The following is a 21,113-nucleotide window of genomic DNA, read 5'->3' as shown; positions in this document are numbered from 1 at the left end:
CTGGCTGTTCCCGGCCACGCCCCCCGGGTCGCGATGGGTCCCGGGACCCCAGGGAGGCTGCTGGCCGTGCCCGGCCACGCCCCCCCGGGTCGTGATGCAGCCCTGGACCCCCGGGAAAAAAAAGCTGATAGATATAACATGCACATTACAATTTGCTTAAGTACCTGATCATCCATTGCTAATGATTCGAGATTTTTTTTATACCTGCCTTAAAATCTATGTAGAAATCAAATGGGAAGATTTGGGGTGACTGAATTTAAAATGCAAAAATAAAAGCTCAGATATCAAGACTTTCTTCTAAGTACCCTCAAATAAAATTGTGAAGGAGGGAATTTAAGACCAGCATCTAAGAGCCAATGTTAACTATTCCTGCTTCATTCTGTATGTGAATTCATGTCAAAATGTGAAGTGGAAAACTATTCTGAACGTCTACTGCAAAATCATGCCTATGAAATTATGTAGTGTTTCTATGGGCCGGGCAGCCCTTAAAGTGCTTTACTCACAGTAGTTCATTTAATCCTCAAAATAACCCAAAAAAAATGGGGATTGCTGTCACACCCAGTTTACCTTTGAGGGAACTACAGATGGAGAAGTTAAGAATGAGTCCAAGGTCACTTAATGAGCAAGTGGCAGAAGCAGGCATTCAAATCGGGCAGTTCAGAGCCCATTTCTTAACTACTCAACCAAACCAGACAGCTTTCTTAGAATCTGCTGCTTCTCCTAAAAAATTGAGGGCGGGATCGTTGCCCCCAGAAAAAGCTGAAATCCTAAGAAGTCAGGTAGTTATGCTAGAAATCTAAAGCAATACCAGAAGGGTTGCCAATACTTCCCGCCTCTTCAACAGGCATTATTGGGAATGAGAAGCACTTCGGCCCTGATGAGAATGTCCCCAGTCCCTTTATAGCATCAGCCTCCTGAGTCACAAAGTTGTTTAGTAAGTAAAAGTGCCTTGAACTGTAAACCAATCAATATGAGACACTTACATTTGGGTGTCCCAGACGTGTCCCTCCCTCTGTCTCATTTTCACACCACGGCCCTCAAGTCTTTTCAGGTCTGTCTACTCTGTGTTGCAGGTTCTGTTCCCGGCCTGAGTCAGGGTGCTTGCAGGATGCAACCAACGGATGTGCCTCTCTCACATCAATGTTTTGCTCTCTTCCCTTTTGCCCCTTCCACCCTTCCTCTTTCTAAAAATCAACTGAAAAAAATATCCGTGGGTGAGGATTAACAACAACAACTACAAAAATTCTCAGACACTTCCTTCTCCATATGATAAACTCTATAATTTTATGTTCTTCAGTTATAGTTTTTACTCATTTACATCTCTTCATTGTAAAATGTAATTAGGACATTTGAAACTTGAAGAACGGATATTTTCAAAGTTGAAAGCACTTTAAGCATATAAAACTTACTGTATGATATCATATTGACTTTGCAAATGTTATCTTTTTCCATTGGAAAAAATTTTAAATTGTTTTATAGTCAAGTACATCGATTTTTTAATTTATTGTTTAAAGTATTATTGAATTACGTATGTCCCCTCTTCCCCCCATTGACCTCTTCTAGCCCCCCCACCTCCCACCCCATTTCTAGTCTTATTTAAAAACAACTCTGTTATCTCTATTTGATATGTATGGTCTCCTGGGTTTTCTTTTTAAGATTTTAAAGTTATTTTATTGTTTACATTCACATAGTTAATCCATCTGGAATTCATTTTTTATATGATTTAAGATTCAGGTCCAATTTTATTTTTACCCTGATGGATGACCAGTTATGTCAGCACCATTTATTAACTAATCCAACTTTTTCCCACTGACTTGAACCAACACTTTTATCATATATTAAGTTTTTATACATATTGGAATCTATTTCAGGATTCCCTTTTCATCCTACTAATTATTTTATCTCTTACTATACTAATCCCATATTGATTTAATTTCAGTGGTTTTATATTATGCTATGGTAACTTATAACTTAAGTTCTCCCTCACTGGTCTTCATTTTCATACTTTTCAGAGCTATTTTCAGGCATTTCCTTTTCATTCAAACTCTAAGATCATTTTATCCATATATTTTCAAACCTGTTGGAATCTAAAAAAAATTGCATGACATGTATGTGTGTGTGTGTGTGTATGTGTGTATGTGTGTGTGTGTGTGTGTGTGTGTGTGTGTATATATGCATATATATTAATTTGGGAAGAATTGAAATGTTTTATCTATTGAGACTTTCAACCAAAAACATGCCATGTCTATACACTTGTTCCGATTTTGTTTTATGTTCTTCAATAAGATTACAAAGTTTTCTTCATTTCCATCACTCTTGTTTAGTTCACAATTAAACTAAATCATTTAAAAATGAAGAAACTAATGCTTTATTACTAAGCTAAAGAGTGAGTGTGTAGATAGATAGATAGACGAATAGGTAGAAATTTAATTTTTTGGTATGACTACTGCTAAATTTTAGAAGTCCTGAGAAATATGACAATATGGCTAAACTCATCAAAAAGGTTAGGATTTGAGTTGAGAGAAAAGAAAACTTTGTTTCATGCTTAAAATGGGCTTATTTTTTTATACTGAAATTTATAATTATTATAAGCCTGTCTGAAATAGTTTCAGAAACATTATCTTTGCATATTCTTGAAAGTAAAGATATTATCTAAAATGAAATATTTTCCTGTGCTGCTAGAAACAAAATATCTGAATAAATTCATTGTGAAATCATCAGTAGAGTCTTACTTGACTAGAAAGTTTAGAAGCTTCAACAGCATGTTCAAAATCTAGTCTTCCAATTACAGCAGGCTCTTTATTCATTACTCCTTGGCCTTTCTTGTATTCTGCCTAAAATGAGTAAATGAGAAAATGTTAAATATTTCTACTTTCCAATGAAGAATTACATTGACACTAGCCACAAAATATATATAGATATAGATATAGATATAGATATAGATATAGATATAGATATAGATATAGATATAGATGATATAGATGATATAGATATAGATATAGATATAGATATAGATATAGATATAGATATAGATATAGATATAGATATAGATATAGATATATAGGCATAGGCATAGGCATAGAGATAGAGATATATAGATATAGATATAGATATAGATATAGATATAGATATAGATATAGATATAGATATAGATATAGATAAAAGACCCTCAGTCCATAAAAATATTCCTTACAGCTCATCAAATTCTAAAATACTGAATGCTAAAGCAGAAATTGATTTTATAATATGGCTATCTAAATAAATTCAACATTTCTGTAGTAAAATAATTACTCATTTTGAGTCATGTATCCAATCATCATCATCATTGTATCTATGTATAAACACTGAAAAAATAAGAAATTTCTGAGTAACTGAGACTCTGTCTTCTACATACAGATAGCTTTTATGGCTTTGTTTGGTCTCAGGAACTGATCTAACACTATTTGATTAACATGCAGTTGAAGTTAGAAAATAATTATTGATTCTTAATTTTTAAGGTGTGTAAAGCCTATTACTTAAATATTTGGTTCAAGTTAAGACATCATTTTTAACCAGGTATTAGGAATGTTCAAAATAATATTAATCAAGGAGGATGTCTTAGAGAACATAAGAAATAGCTCTGTTGTGTAGGAAACGTGCAAGGGTAAATGTTGGCAGAACAGAATCCGCTAATGAACAGCAACAAGATAAGAACAAGGCCAAGTGAAGTTCTTTTGGACAGGGTGAGGTAAGAGATAATATGGGACCAGATGACTAACAACTTGACTTTCAAACTGGAACATTGGAATGCTATCTTATACCTGAATACTATAGATCTATATATCGATCTAAAAGTATAGTAACACTAGCCATAGTCAAGTTGAGTTTTAGCAGCTTCTGCATATACCCAAATTATTTACAAGATTAAATGGATAATTCAGATTTAAAAATTGAGATGATTAACTTCACTCATTAAATTAACCATGAAAGTGCCAAAGCCATGCTTTGTTCCTGCAAAAATAAGAAATCATTTCCGCTCAAGATAAGAAAGAGTAATTACATTGCTTACGATCTTGGAGATCTGTGTTGCCATCTTGATGTCTGGTCTGTTGAGCTCTGCATTATACATGTGGGTGTTCTGCATATCTTTTCTATAAGAAATCTGATCAAAGAGACAGTTTTGATTTAAAAAAATAAATTAGTAATTTCACATAGCCTTAATGCCCACAACATTATTTATCCTTGTTACAATCACCTTAGAAAGCCAACTGACATTTAATGCAACATTTATTTGAATAGATATATTCTCTTTTTACTATACCTATACCTCACTATCATTATTACATATGAACCAAATTTATACAACATAAGAACTATGAGCCCAAGACCTTGGCACAAAACTATTCTTATAGGATTTCATATACATTACCCTCATATGCATGTCATTGCATCTAAGTGTGCATACTGATATTCACATAAATGACATCCTCATCAAGGGCTTTCACTTGTCCCTCATATAGTCTCTACCCCAGTGAATGCAGTATAAGCCCAGCACATGAATATAGAAAATCACTTCTGGGAGGGGGGGAGGGTGTGTGAGGCTCTGTAACTCTCTAACTTTCACCCTGCCAACAATACCCTTCTCTCCATTTTCTGACTGGACTATTCAAATGCCCACATCTGGAAATTCTAGTCTTGGGTACCGATAGTTTTATACCTATTAATACCATTGCATTGACTTGGATCATCCCCAAATAAAGCAATTACATTAAGGAATATTCATCCTCCAAATGCACATTCGACACAAAGTAAAATGTGGAAAATAGAGATTTTGAAAGAAAAATATACATAAATTTTGCCAAAGGTACTCTAGATAGCAGTGGTCATTTAGATTAACTGGGTTGACAAATAAGAATAGGCCCGAAGTGAATCAGTATAATGTCCAATGGTCAACACTTCACCAATCTGTCCCCTTCTCTATTTCCTGAGATCAGTCATGATCTGAAAGAATACTTAGCTATCCTCCAGATGCAGTTCTACTTGGCAATATCACCAAGGCCTGGTCAACTTGTCCATTATCTATATATATATATATATATATATATATAAAACCTTAATATGCAAATAGACCAAATGGTAGAACAACCGAACAACCGGTTTCTATGATGTGTGCTGACCACCAGGGGGCGCGCGCAGAACATGGCGGGCATTGACAGCAGGCAAGAGAGTGTGGAACATGGTGGGCATCGGCCGTGGCAGGATGGTGGAGCAGGTGAGCGAGGGCATCAGACCAAGGCGGGGCACCAGTTGCTGTCATTGGGGCGAGCCTCTGGTGGTTACTGAAAATCCTTTGCTCCTGCACACCATGGTCCCACCCAGCACTCGCACCTGCTGCTGGCGCTGGCCCCACTTCCACCCACTGCTGGCACCCGGCACTGGCCCCGATCACTCGGTGCCATCAGCCTGTGCAAGCACTGGCTGCCGGCCCCAATTGTCCCTCAAGGCTTCTCCACCGCCCCCTGCTCCTGAGGGGCGATCGGGGCAGCAGCCATCACTCACACCCACTGACGGAGCAGGCCCCGCTTGTACCTGCTTCTGGCACCAGCCCCAATAGCTCTGTGCCATCAGCAGGTGCAAGCAGGGCTGACGCTGTCAGCATGTGGGAGCAGCGACGGCGGGAGCAGGGCTGCCAGCAGACAGGGGTCTGGGGGCCAAGGCGGGAGAGGCTGGGCGGGGGCACTGAGGATGGGCCGAGACCCACCCCTGTGCTCACTGCAGCCTCGCGGCCCACAGTTCCTTTCAAGGTGCATGAATTCATGCACTGGGCCCCTCGTATAACTATATATTCTATTAAAGTTATAATGCAGAGGTTATGGTAATGGTTTCAGAAATTCATCTTCATTTTTTAAAGGCACAGATCTAGGTGGAACATGGAAATACAGTGGAACTTCAGTTCTTGAATTTAATTCATTCCAGAGGCTGTTCAAGAAGTGATTTGTTTCAAAACTGAATCATTGTTTCCCATTAGAAATAATATGAATTAGAAATAAATAATTATTTCCCATTAGAAATAATGTAAATCCATTCCAGACCTGCAGATGATTCCCTGTTTTAACCTTTCTTATATACAAGTACATGTCTAATGTACTGTTTAATCTATAAACAAACACATCTTTTCTTACATTTATTGAACCACCCCGTATTAGCCTTTCACAAATCACTTTTAGCACTTGTCCCAGGAGTATCTTCCAGGAAGTCAGTATGCAACATCTTCACTTTTTCAAATATCACTGCCTCCAAAATGTTGTCACTGGCTAACTGCTGTTCTTTTATCCAAATCAACAAGTTTTTCTACCTCTTCAATTGCCTTTGATCATTGTGTCTTTCACACCCTTAGCAACATTAGCACCTTTGATGGCCTCTTTATGATTTACAATTGTGCTAACCATCCATTTCACCAGCAACAAAAGCAAAAAACAAAACAACACAACACACACACACACACACACACACACACACACACACACACACATTCACAGCACAATTTCCTGAGATGTTAACAACATGAAGTTTAATGGTAAACCAAATTGCATTCTCTCCTTTGTTTGTGGCCTGGGAGACTTTTTGTCATGCCGATGTATCAGTGTAAAAGGGTTGTTAGGTCGAGAACTGAAGATTTGTTTCATAATGGAGACATTTTTTTCTGTGAACAACTTGGTGGAGAACCGAATTGCTTGAGATGGGAGACTTTCAAGAACCGATAATATACAGCTAAACATATATACAAATGCACAATCAACAGCATTTTGCACAAAACTCTTCTAATATTGCCTGTAAACCTCTTGCAATAGCGTCATCTGGGGTATTTATTTAAAATTTAGATTTCTGAGATCCATTCCCAACTTTGTAATGAAATTTCAATAAGTGGGGCCCAAGAATTTGCATTTTAATGAATTCCCTGGTTGACTACTATGAATGAGTATTCTAGATAATTCCATGTATCTTGTTATTTTCTTTTCAACCTTGCAGGGTTAAAAGAAAAACACATTGTTACATTCCTTCTTTCAAAAATTATATTAAGTATACAAAATGAGCATGTATTAAGAGGTCAGTAGATAGGCTCCCTATACATTATATTATTTTATTTTAATGAAACATTTAAATACATTTCTATTTACATTTTTAATGTATATTTATTGATTTCAGAGGGGAAGAGAGAGGGAGGGAGAGATAGAAACATCAATGATGAGAGAGAATCATTGATCGGCTGCCTCCTGCACACCCGCTACTGGGGATCGAGCCCACAACCCAGGCATATGCCCTTGACTGGAATTGAACTTGGGACCCTTCCGTCCACAGGCCAATGCTCTATCCATTGAGCCAAACCAGCTAGGGATCTATTTACATTTTTAAGAGCTTGTGTGTGCCTCACTATCAAGACTAGTTTTTCAACTATGTTTATAATCATGAACTTGTCTGACAAGTGAATAGCTTAAATACAATGAGCATAATTTCAGCAAGAATCTGTTTTCTTCAGTATTCCCATTTTTGCAGGTTTTGTGCATACAGGTACCAAAAGAAACATAAAAAATAAGTTGAAAATTGAGTTATTTTGTTGAATGGGTTTTAAATCTCTAGGGATTTAAAATAATCCAATTTTATTGGTTTCAAAAAGCAACACACTCACCCACAAATGATGGCCAATCACCTCAGCCTGCACTGAGTTACACACAAGCTGTGTAAACAAAAACCAACTCTCAGGTGAAAAGAAGCCAAAATCATTACCTACCTACAAGGCTAGCTGTTTCCATGTTATTACATTCATAGCAAAACCATGGGGGAGGGGGGGGATATCTTTTTGTTTAGAAAAGAATGAGAGTAAAATTGAAACCCTTACTTTTTGAAAAGAGCTGCAACCTTTCAGAAATCTAAACTGTACATGAGTTACCTAATTATATGCTGTTCAGCCTAATGATGGAGTGAAGAGAGGTGAACGGCACAAAGACACAGGAGCAGGACTCTGAATAGGGCCCCATCATCCATGTAAACTGCAAATTAGAGGCCAGCATACGTGACTCAAAACAAATATTAAGATTGACGTGAGCTGCAAATTCACACACACGGACACCACAGAGCCACACAGGAAAGATCACAGGAGCCTGGTCACTAGTCAGATCTTCCAGAATCTCGCTGCTTGGCGATCGTCCGCAGGAATGGGGGCTTAAGATGAGCAGCAAGTTCCTGGTTTTCACTACTGCAAGGATGTCTAAACACACGTGGTATGACAACATGGATCATTATCCCAAGTTATTCCTTTGTAGTAAACGCGTTGTTGTTTTTTATCTGCCTAGCATTTTTTTTTTTTTGAAAACTGCCCCACCCTCACTCCATGTGATTTGGTAGAGCTATCAAATACAGCCTACTTTCCTGGTCACAGGAGTAGCCACATGACAGGCTATCCAATCAAATACCCCATCCCTTTGGAAATCATCCTATATAATAAAAGCGTAGTATGCAAATTGTCCCCTCAACCAGGAGTTCGTCTGGGAGTTTGACCAGGAGGTGGGGCCAGCTGGGGGAAAGGAGGAAGGCCCCAGCAGCTAGCAGCCACAGCCACTAGGGACTCTAACCAGTGCATGAATTTTGTGCACTGGGCCTCTAGTGATTAATAAGAAAGCAGACATAACCCAAGCAGGGCCAGAATCATTTGAAGGATCTGAAGCTAGGAGAGACAGAGCTGCTGTCCTTTCCTCTGGAATTAGCTGCTGCAAAGATGATTTAATTTTAAGAACACCAGCTCTCATCTTGAGACCATTTAAACAGTCTGTCTGGAAATGAAGTCACAGAAGCCAGCAGAGCCAAGAGGTTGGGAGAGAAGGAGCGTCCTGGTGATACTGTGGAGCCTCTGGATCCATCCATGCCTGAAGGTAGCATGACTTTTCCAGTTATGCAAACCAATCCATTCTTGTTTTTTATATGAGCTAACTTAAGATGGATTTCTCTCACTGAATCTAGGAACTGCTAACTAACAGCCTTTACTTCATCTACAGTGTCAAATCTGCTCTTTATTGCCTCCAATAAGGATTTTAATTCTATCAAAATCTGTTGTTGAATTTCTTCCTTATCTCACAACATTCACTTTCCTACTCAACTTTCGGTTGTTGTTAATCCTCACCTGAGGATATTTTTCCCATTGCTTTTCAGAGAGAGTGGAAGGGAGGGAGGGAGAGGAGGAGGGAGGGAGGGAGGGAGGAAGAGAGAGGAACATGAATGTGAGAGAGACACATCCATTGGTTGCCTCCTGCATGCACCCTATCTGGGGCACAAACCTGCAACCTAGGTATATGCCCTTGACTGGGAATGGAACCCTTGACCCTTTGGTGCCCAGGCCAAAGCTCTATCACTCAATCACACTGACCAGGGCAGCTCCTCTTTTAATCTCACTTTGTCTTAGAATCTCAGTTTGTTCTCTCCTTGTAAGCTTTCTAGTTCTGTCTCATAAGGCCACAGCTTTTGCATGTTTCCTGTTCATACAGAATGTCCAACGTGCCATGCCAGGCACTGTTCTAAATCTTTTACACACATTAATTCATTAAATCATTAAATCGCCCTGGGTTAGATTTGGCCAATAAGAGACTCATTCGATTTTGAAAACAGAAGTGAAACAGATGCCTCTATTTTCCATGTAAAGCCAGACACATGGGCAGACTAAGAATTCCCAGGGACTTTGCAGCAAGCTTTTCATATTTAGACAACAGTCATTTGAGATTCCTCAAAAGGTGAGCTAATAAACTAGAGGAAAGCAAAACCTCCACCAAAACTGTCCTTACAGTGAAGTTCAAGCACTTGGAGATGTGCACATTGCGAGCTGAGGGATGTCAGCCAAGGGGGAGCCACAGACAGACACTTGCCGGGGCTGAGGGCAGGGTGAGCAGACAGACTTACAGAAACCAAATAAAACTGGCCCAGAAACATTCATCTCTTTGCTACTCTGGTGAAGGTTAACATGATTCTTAGTGAGAAGAAACTAGAGAGGCTATGTATTTTTTACTTTTGTGGAACAGAAGTTGTCATTATCAAAAAAGACCTGTATCATCATCATAAACTCTCACATTAGAAAAACTCGCCAGGTACCTCCAAAGGGGCACACACTGGAAAGTCTAGGCTTATTTCTGCCTGGGCATACTGTACTTAAAAAAATTATTAAATTATAAATATTATTTTTATAAGATAATGTAAACCTTTTAAGTATAAGTAAATGGAGGATCTGATATTAAGTAGGAAAAAAAGAAAATTTTCAATCTCCTACAAAAGGAAGTAACATATGGAGTTGTATCTAGAACAGTTTACCATTATTATTATTGTCATTGTTTATAAGAGCATTTTAGAGTTGACTAAGTTTTCTTTGTCATGGTTTAATTTTATCATCACCACAATCCTGTGAAGGAGGCAGAACAGATAATACTAACTATTCTGTCTTAGAGATGAACAAAATACTAATATACCTAGCTTGATGCTAAATCCTAAAGCACTATTATAGTAAGTCACATCAAGGAACCACATAGAGCTGGAAATGTTTTCCTAGCATCGTTTTTACTGATTTTTCTTTAAGGTTTTTCATTTTCTGATGAAATAGAAATTTTGTCTACTGATAAGTTTTTATTAACATTAAGAAACTACATATATCATTCTTGAAAAGAACATTAAGTCTCTTGCTTCCCCAGCTGAATACGTCTTTCTAATGCACATTGAACTGATTACCAATATGGTGTTTTGGAAAAGTTTACCACTCCAATTTCATGACAAGTCTATACAGACCACATTCCTTATAAAACTTAAAATGGCAGCTTAACATTTGCTTGCCTTACTTCAGAACTATTGGAGTTTGTGTCTCTGGTAAGATTGATGAGAACTAATAATGTTACTGGGGTTTTCATTACAAGCCCATCTTTAGGGAAAAGCAACAGAATAGAAACCTCCAGTTTCTCTAATTACATTAGAAAAATTTGGCAGGGGTACATCCCTTAAGATACAAAAGGATTTAGATTGGCTCTTTTTAATCATTTTTTTATTATAACATCAGCAATAAGGGTTCGGGAAGTTTTGGAATATGCCCTTCTGACCTAAATGCTTCTTAATATAAATTTTATATGGATTTGGACTTTAATGAAGCCTTACTTCTTTAGATTGTTTTGAATTAACTGTGATATCACTGTAAATTCCTAAATCAGCCTTGAAAACTGGAGGGGGACTAACTAGGACTAACATTTTATGGAGTGCTCCTCTGCGGAGCCCTTCACATAGATCATCTCAGTTAACACTTGCAGCCCTAATGAGATAAAGATCATTGCCCCGATTTTAAGGTGAGAAAACCGAGAACTGGAGATATTAGTAACTTGTCCAAGGTCATGCAGGCAAGTGGCAAAGCAAACATTTTAGCTCTGATTTGACCCCAGATTCCTTTCCTGTTGTATGCTACAGTGGAGGATATTCTGAGAAATACGTTTTCCTTGTTTCATGATCACTGAGTTTGGGGGTGACAAAGGAGATTAATTGCCCCCAAAGGCTCTTCTCGTTGGGACTCTGTTATTCAGAGGTGGAAGTTCAGTTGGCCGGTCACACAGAATCCTCTCCCCATCCTCTTCTGCTTACGCACATCTATACCTCGAGGTAGAAAGGAGAGAAAGGTTCCGAAACAAAAAGTGTTCCCTGTGAACCACTGATGAATATTGTAGTAAAAGGTCTGAGTGGAAAGAAGGCAGACGTTAAAAACATTGAACTATCGTTGTCCCAGTTCCTTGTGTCTCTAACAGCTATTCAAAAGCTGACTTGATTTGGATGGAAACATAAAAAAAGGTAAGCCAAGATGCCGACTTGCATTGTTTCTAGGTAAATTAGTTGCATATGTGACAACACATTTGCTTTTAAATTAAATCAAGTCATTTATGGGCGTAGTGCGAAGTCACAGACCACGTTATGAAAGGGTAATTCTATTAGTAAATTCTCTGCCAATGGGCGTCACTAGACTGAAGGAGGCAGGTTTGTCTCTCGAGGTGATTCGGCAGCCTCACCGGCTGAACCACAAGGTGGCTGTGCTTGCTCTCCTCCTGGCTGTCCAGACCTGCGTTTAAATTTCATATTGCAGGGACAAGTGTATTATTCTCAGTGCCTTGACTCTAGAGGAATAGCAACTACTTCACAGAGAGAATACAAATATCCTCCTCACTTTAAATCTGAGTAAATAGTCTTAAACACTTTCTAAATCCTGTTATATGTACAAACTTTGCATGTAAAGGTTGAGCTGGTTAGGCAGAGGAGTGTAAGTAAATACACCCTTCTCCCATAAGTACACAGTATTGAACGGAGAAAAGGGCTTTATACTCTGTTCCCTCAACCCCTCAATCAAAGACCTTTGAAAAGAAAAGGCAGACTTAAAATAATAGCCCCAGTTCTATGATAAGGGACTTCCGTATTTGAATTTCATTGAATTATAGAGTTAGAAGGGCCTCCTGAGGATCCTTGCAGTACGGCCCCCTCCCCAGCCCACCACCACCACCTTCTTCTTTCCTGCAGTGCCCTGGAGCCGCTGATCTGAATTCTGATGGCAACCTGTTTGGTGCCCATTTTAAAAACTTCATTTAAAATCTTGACCAATAACTAGTGACCTTTAAGAGGGCGGCAGCGGGGCCTACCAGAAAGAGCAAACTCAGGGCTTTGATTCTTCAGTCTCACTCTTCTCATCTACAAAATGGGAATCGGAACAGGGATTTTGTGAGAACTGGCAATGGTCAAAGTCTTGGCACAGTTCTGCTACACAGCAGTGCTGGCTAAGAGGTAGTTATTATGATTTTTATGGTCATTCTCTAAGCAAACTGTTCTTATAAAGCATCCCCTTAAAATGGCCCTGCTGGTAATAATAACAGACATGCAGTTTCTTCACCCCTTATCAATCTCAAACCATCTTAGAAAAGTGCTTTGGTATTGGCATCTGTTTATACATTTGGATTAAAACGTGAAATCTCACTGCGTTTTTACTTAAGCATTGACCTATTGCAATTTAATATCAGAAACCTGCTGCCATCCTGCAAAGACACACTGCACAGCTGGGGCTCGGGGAGCACAGATCTGCAAAGCACTTTCAGTAAGAGAGCTAAGTGGTGGGACAGGCCCGGTGTGAGATGACAAGGATGTTTCAGGCACTTTTGCCAAAAGGGAGTTTCTTGACCCAACTAGGACAGACGCTTTATCTTAACCGATTCTAACCAATAAAGAACCTGGCAAATGGTTTTTATATTCCTTCTCGAAAGCGGAGAATTCATGATGGGGAGATAAACAAGCTTTCCCTGAGATTTCAGGAAGAAATGTTTCTTCCAGGCCACAGGCCACCATGAGAGTGGTGGTAATTGAGCCAACGCGTGAAAGCTTTGATGTACTTCCCGACTTAAAACCAAAGAGAGATTCGTTTTCTATAGGAGTTCACTAACTCCCTCTCGGCTTCTGCTTCTAAGCCAGCCATTAGGCATCTATTGATTTCCTATTCTCCATGGGTCTTTAGTTTGACACGTTGCCCCCCACAAGCGTTCCAAAAGAAACAGGAGTGGGGGACAATCTCGCTAGCATCTGTGAATGATTCTTCCCTGGGCCACTGATTTGCGGCACTCTTTCTCCCAATTCTTCTGCAATCCTAGGCAGGAAACCAGGGGAGCTTCGCCATCAAGTCAAGGAATTTCTACAAATTCTAATAACCCAATAGGTCCAAAGAATCCATGTGTGTCTTGTTCAAAGCAGAATTTCCAATGCCTGCAAGTGCCTGGCATTTTAAAGGCATTCCAGGAGGTTTTAATAACTGTTAACAGAATCATTCAGATATCTTTCTTACTGAACACGGAGAGATATAAAGAAAAGAAAATTTAAAGTCATTGTTTAAAAGGAGTGTCATGATATTTAAATTTCAACAAAATATCCATTAGCCTCTCTGTGGGTCAACCACAATTTTCCAGACAGTCATGGGGAGTGGCTTCCTTACGTTACTCTGGTGTTTATTGACCTCCATGGCATGTTTGATCTCAGGTGGCTCCTTCATGTGGGTGTAATCTGAGAGTCCTCTGGCAGCATCATGTTTCTGCGTGTAGGCAATCTTTAAAAAAAAAACACACACACAATAAACCATTACTCTCATTTAGATGTGCATTAAGTTTTTACCTGTTAAATTTCAGGGTTTTGCTAGGATTTTATATATTTGAATTTCACAACTGATGGTCAAATTTGCCTGAGTCTCTATAACAAGACAATGCACATATATTTTCCTTTTAGTGTTTCAGTTTAGACTCCTAATTCTAAATCTTTGTCACTTATTTCAAAAGTCCTTGACCATTGGCTGAAATCCCAACTCTTGTGTTCATCCAGTTTAAATCTCAGCTACGATTTTGGGAAATCTCCCACACCCAAGAACTTTTAGGGTTCTAAATATTCAAGGTCTGAGTCTTGGGAAAGCAACTGACAAAGTGGGAAAAATGATCAGATATTTAAAAGTGAATTTTTCATTTTTTAATTCATTGTTAGGATTTTATGAAGACCCAGCTATGATATTTAAATGCCTTAACCTGTGGGAGAAAATAGAATGCAGGCAAAAAACCTCAGATATGTTAAGCCCAGTCCTCCGTTATAGAAAGAAGCATCATACCAACATATCCATCACCACCAAGTTAACTTTGTTCTGTACTGAGATGGCATGAGTATGATTACTTCAAAAGCAACCAAACTCGACAGAAGAGTTAGAAATTAAAGATCTAGAAGACAGCAAACAAATTATCCCCTTACTCAAACTATGCCATTATCCTATTTATTTATTTCACAATTTTTAGTTACTTTGTTTCCTTTATGTCATTTCTTTTCTGTCTGCCCTTACTAGAACATAACTGTCTAGCTCACTGAAGGCTCAGAACCCCAAATAATGCCTGGCACAAAGTAGGCAGTAATAAATATTTGCTCAAGTGAATAAAAAATGAAGTGAATAACTGAATGAATGAGAATAAAACAGGAATAAATTGTTTCAAAATTAATATTAAATATTTATAAAAAATATTAAATAAAAAAATATTAAATGGAATTAGAATTACTTAGCCCAAGAGAATTAGGACAGTGTTAACCAAGAACAAAACAAAACCTAATTTTCAATGAAAAAGAATAAAGTTAAACTTAGGGAAAATTTTTTTACCAACATTATCTCCTTGAGAGCTATGCCTCTGTTGTACACATGTTTTAATATCCTGTGCCAATCACAGTGAATGACAAAGAGTAGAAAGGAAATAAATGTTTAGTGAATGAATAAATTAATTATTAAATATTCTCATGAACTTAAACTTCTCATAGTCTTTAATAAACAGAATTAATCAACCTTTTGACTTAGAAAACATACTTGTCTAGAGGATTAAAGTGATAACTACATTAAAAAAAAATAAAATCATCAACTATAACCACACAAATAAAGTAAGAACAGCTAACAGTGTTTAAATATATTCTCTGCTTCCTCCACTGAGTTTTTCTTGAAAACTAATAAGAGAGAACTCAATCTGGGGCATCACAGCCTCTAAATGTTGAAAGCTGTGATAAAAAGTTCTTCTTTCAATGAAATCCAACTCCATCTGCCCACAGCTGCACCTATTTGGCCATACAGGTGGAGTCTAGCTCACAAGGCAGAACTTTAAACAGGGAACACAGCTGTCGATGCCTTCCCTTCTTCCAGACTGTGTGCACTGAAGCGCTGAACCCCGATCCTCAGCACAAATTCCAATTGGTCCATCTCTTTCTTAAGGTGCCCACATGTTCCAGACCTATCCTCATTAGAATCATTCAACTTAATCCAGACTACCGCCTCTCATGTGCTATATGTGATTAATGCAGCCATAGACCACACTGTTTCCTTTTGATGGTTATGTTGAGATTCCTGTCAAATAACACCCTTAAGTCTTGTTCAGTCCCACCCAGCCCTGTTCCCACATCCAATCCTGCATCTCTGGTTGATTATTAGGGCTCACATGCAGCACCTCACCTTAGCCTAGGGATCATTCACCTTGTCAAGTCTGTCCAGTGACTTAATCCACCAGGATATTTAACTCTGGTAAACATATCTTTACATTTTTCACCAATTAATTATGTTAAACAGGAAACCCATTAAGAACCTTCACTCGGGTTGAGAAAGTCCATTATCTCAATTCCATTATATTCTATATTATATCTTGGGGCAGGGGAGAGGGGGCTAATTCAGGGCTAAGTCTATTAAGCCAGGAAAAGAAAACTATGAGGTATGTTCCTCTCCTTAAATAAAAAGAGCTAGTATGTGCCTGTCTCCTTTTTGCTAGATGCCTGGTTTATTTTGCATCTTAGACTGACTATCACACTTGGGACTTTATAAACATAACCAATACAGCTGATCATTTTGTGGGTTGTCATAGAAATGATGCGTCATCAAACATGGTTTTAAAAAGGACTCTTTGTTAAAAGGGCTATGTAATTTTCTACTTGCAGCATTAAAGCAGTCATTTCTTTTCATGTATAGCTGCTACCTTCAGAATTAAAGCACCCCTTCAGAATTAAAATTAGATCAACTTGGAGGTGGCTGAACTTTCATTTATCATATTAATTTTCATCTTTAAAGTAGCTAATGGAAAATTATATCAAGCTAATAAATTTCCTGATGAATTTGATTTCCTACGATTTGTCATTATTGTGTGGCATTTCCCTAGATTAGCACTTGTTTCCATCATACCGAGAATTAAGGTGGCTGTGGTACTTATGGACACCTACCTTGTGGAGGACACTTGCGATAGTCTTACATACTTTATATATAAACTAGTGTCCCAGTGCATGGATTTGTGCACATTGAAAGGAAATTAATTAGAATAAATGTTTTAATGTTGTTATTCACCCTTTCTCTATAATAGAAATGTCAACCAAATTCACAATCAACAATGACAGATCGAAACACACGTGTCCAATTGGCACCAGCGAGAGCTTTATCTGTATCGTGCATGTGTGAGTCAACATTTATTTTTAAATTGCCAGTGCACGTCATATGTACTGGCCAGTGGGTCAGTCAAATGGTTGGACAGACGGTCGGTCACTTAACCTTTTATATACATAGATAGATATGCTTATATAAGAATCTATCTATATAAAACCCTAATATGCAAATCTACCAAACGGCAGAATGACCAGTTGCTATGACGCACATTGACCACCAGAGGGCAGACGCTCAACACAGGAGCTACCCCCAGCCCACAGGCCCCAACTAGTGGTGGAGGGGTGGGGCTGGCGAGTGGGCGGCACCAGGCCAGCTAGGGTGGGTGTGAGCAGGGGCCCCGATCAATCCGCCAATCACCCAACAGATTGGCCCTGATCACCAGCCAGGCCTAGGGACCCTACCTGTGCAGGAATTTCATGCACCGGGCCTCTAGTATGTTTATATTTAACCCTCTTATTTGATCACATAGTGTATCTTTATATCTCATATATATATATATATATATATGATGTGCATACATTTCTAACTTACATTATATTTTATAAATACTACATAGGTGTATGTTCTTCTAATTGATAGCACAGGTATCTCTGATGCTCCTGAAATAGGACCTTGTGGCCACTATAGGTAAAAACATAGGCTCTCATAAACCTCCCAGAGCAGATGCCTGAGTAGCCTGTATTACTTCTGTGATAAGGGATGACTTAGTCTCTGCCGGAAACAGCCCTGGAGAGAAGGATTTCACTGCTTTATGGCCCAATCCATCCATTTCCAGAAGCTTTCTTTTGTGATCTGTGTTTATAACATTTTTAATGATGAATCTATTCTATATATATAAAAGGCTAATATGCAAAGTGTCCCCACAGGAGTTCGACTGGGAGACCGGGAGTTCAACACTCACTATGACGTGTGCTGACCACCAGGGGGAGGTGCGGAATAAAGGAAGGCCCCAGCCAGCAGCCAGCAGCCAGGGAAGGGAGGCCCCGGCCAACAGCCAGAAGGCCCCGATTGGCCCTAATTGCCGGCCAGGCCTAGGGACCCTACCTGTGCACAAATTTCGTGCATCAGACCTCTAGTATATAATAAAATGGCTTCCTAAAATCTCCACAATCTCTCTTTTTAAAGGCACATCTTTCTATTAGTCATTTTCTATAAGGAATATTAATCTAGCTAACTTCACTTTATCACTCTAGTTTGGTTTTAAGATAATATTTTGTTCCAGTATCAAAGGTTTAGATTTTTCATTAGAACCCAGAATGCCATTAAATTTCAAATTTGGCTAATACTCTACACTATTTGGACACAGTAAAAGCTTAGTTTTTTTGTTTGTTTGTTTTGTTTTGTTTTTGCAGACACTGTCAAATCATTTTACTTTCTTGACTGTCTTATTACCAGGTTAGCTTTGAGGACTGCAATTTTAAAAGTAATAACACTGAAGTATGTAAGACTAAAGAAACATTATTATCCTACCTAATAATAGACAAATATGCAAATTGACCGTACCTTCGCTATGCCCCTGATTGGCCAGGAGGCGCGGGGGGGCGGGACTCAGGGTGGCCGGGGTGGCTGATTGGGCCGGCAGGATGCTGAGCTTGCGTCGCCAGTGGTGGCTCGAGCTCAGCATCTGCGCCATGGCTGTGCTGCGGCACAGAAGGGGCCTCTGGGGCAGCGAGCTCATGTCCCACCCCAGACCATCAAAAGCGGGGGAGCTGGGTGCCTGTCCGCTCAGGCACCAGGCCTTTCAGAAGCCTCTGCCACGCCTGAGGCTTCCAAAACGCCTGGTGCACCAGCGGACAGGCACCCAGCTCCCCCCGTGATCCAAAGCAAAAGCGTGGGAGCTGGGTGCCTGTCCACTTAGGCACCAGGCCTTTCAGAAGCCTCCACCACGCTGGAGGCTTCTGAAAGGCCTGGTGCACCAGCGATCAAAAGCAAAAGCCTGGGAGCTGGGAGCTGGGAGCCTGTCCGCTCAGGCACCAGGCCTTTCAGAAGCCTCCGCCATGCTGGAGGCTTCTGAAAGGCCTGGTGCACCAGCGGACAGGCACCCAGCTCCCCCGTGATGGAAAGCGAAAGCATGTAGGGGACCCTACATGTGCATGATTCAATCATGCACTGGGCCTCTAGTAATTACATAAAAATCTTTGAACTAGATACCTTATTCAGGGTCCATGTTTTTCCTTATCAGCAAGTTCAGGGACTAATTACAACACTGGGCAGTGTTGCTCCTTAAGAGCACAAACATCTCTTTCCCAGGGTGCATATTCTACTGCAGGATAACACATATTAGCCATGGAAGTGATGAACTATTCTTGAAAAAGCACACACGCCGGATTCCTAAATATACAACATGGATTATTTTTAAGTTCTGTGTTGCACATATTTGTGTGCTATAAATCTATTAATGTTATAAAAGATGAGAAAAGTTGTGCATTGCCTAAGCAATGAAGATATATATTTGAAAAATGTTACCTTCTCAAGTAAGTATAAAAAAATAAATTTTTTCTTTTCCTTCTTTATTAAGTATTGCTTGTCACTTATCAAGTGTTGTGTTCTAATTATTTGCTTTTTAAAGTAGTCCATATTATCAACAAGTGGCTAGGTGACTAGATATCGGCAGAAAAAAAAAAAAAAGGAGGGCATATTAGTCACAGTCAGCCATGCGAAACTTTAACATCATATATTTTTAGCCTCATGTTGCACAGCTGAGATTAGCTTCCTGCCAAGTCGGGTACATAGTGGACATTTAAATTTGTAATAATGAAAGACTTAAAGAGGTTATGCAAAGGATAACTATGCTCAGTATTTTTCAAGAGTAGTCTATTTTCAGACTATTTAAAAGTTATCTAGGTATCCTCTACTTAAAACAAAAAGATTCCAGAGAAAAAAGTAAACTTGTTTAGCTCAGCCAGTGTGGCTCAGTGGTTGAATGTCAACCTATGAATCAGGATGTCATGGTTCCTTTCCTGGTCAGTGGGCTCAATGGATCATGCAGGAGGCAGCTGATCAATAAATCTCACTCATCATGGTTGTTTCTATCTCTCTCTCCCTCTCCCTTCCTCTCTAAAATCAATAAATATATATTTTTTTAAAAAGAAGTAAATTTTTTTTAATAAGAAAAAGAGGGATAGAAATGGTAAGAAAAAGGTGATACAGTGTGTGGCTAAGAAATCAGACTCTGGAGCCAGGCAGTCCATGTTCATTCTCTAGCTCGGCCATTTATTGACTGTGTAACCTAGGGCAAATTATTTAACCTCTCTGTGCTTCAGTTTCCACATCACCAAAATGGAAATATCTCATAGAGTGCTTGTGAGTCTTAAATGACATAAATATTTATGAAATGCATAGAACAGTATCTGACATATAGTAAGCACTTCTATTTGTTTACTATTATTTTTAACCTAAAATGTAGCATGAAGAATATAAATTATGTAAAATAAAACATTTCCTTGAAAAGGAAATCAAACTGAATAAAAGTTAATTTTACAAGTATTTACTGAACATTTACTATGTGCCAGAGACTGTTATAAGCAGAGGTGGAGCAGGAAACAAGACAGATGAGGTCTCTGCTCTCATGTCACTGAGGGAACCAAATAACAGATTAATAAAGTTAAAAAAATCAGATTGTGCTATGAAGAAAACAAAACAATAAGATGAGTGAGAAAGAGATGAAATACTCTTATTTTTAAATTATTTCTTAAGAAATCCAACACATTAAATGGATTGAGTATTCCTTATGTGTTGATGTATTATAAAGGGAAAATTACTCCTAACCTCCTGTGGATTCAACATGCGTTTACACATTGACAGTTCTTAAGTTCGTCTGCAACTGGCCATCACCAAAATGGCCACTTCCACCTGATGGAGGCTCTTTTTGGTAGCCTGAGGTATTCTAAATGAAAAACACAATGAAACTTGCATGTTTTACTCAATACTAGAGGCCCACTGCACAAAATTCATGCACTAGTAGGGTCCCTAGTGGCTGCCAGCTGCCGCTGCCAGAGCCTCCCGCCCTTCCCTTGGTCGCCTGCCGCTGCCCTCCCTTCCCCTGGCCGTCCCCACCCCCTGGTCGAACTCCTGGATAACTCCCGGTCGAGGGGACAATTTGCATACTACA

General features: G+C 39.1%; 1 protein-coding gene across 3 annotated transcripts in view; it reads right to left on the bottom strand.

The window, feature by feature from the left end:
* The window catches only part of NEBL (nebulette), a 382,588-nt gene that overhangs the window by 84,559 nt on the left and 276,916 nt on the right, over window positions 1–21,113 (bottom strand). Inside the window, exons 5-7 of one of the 3 annotated variants that reach the window (XM_054725859.1) lie at window positions 14,006–14,116; window positions 4,040–4,141; window positions 2,733–2,834 (exon numbers count right to left, since the gene is read on the bottom strand). The exons of the other annotated variants lie outside the window; for them this stretch is intronic. Of the exons in view, the coding sequence (XP_054581834.1) occupies window positions 2,733–2,834; window positions 4,040–4,141; window positions 14,006–14,116 (315 nt within the window). The remainder of the gene's footprint in view (window positions 1–2,732; window positions 2,835–4,039; window positions 4,142–14,005; window positions 14,117–21,113) is intronic. 3 annotated transcript variants of the gene reach the window in all.

This window comes from Eptesicus fuscus, chromosome 2 (genome assembly GCF_027574615.1).
Source record: "Eptesicus fuscus isolate TK198812 chromosome 2, DD_ASM_mEF_20220401, whole genome shotgun sequence".
Classification (NCBI taxonomy): domain Eukaryota; kingdom Metazoa; phylum Chordata; class Mammalia; order Chiroptera; family Vespertilionidae; genus Eptesicus; species Eptesicus fuscus.
The sequence above is the reverse complement of the archived record's forward strand: the minus strand, read 5'-3'. Positions and strand labels throughout refer to the sequence as shown.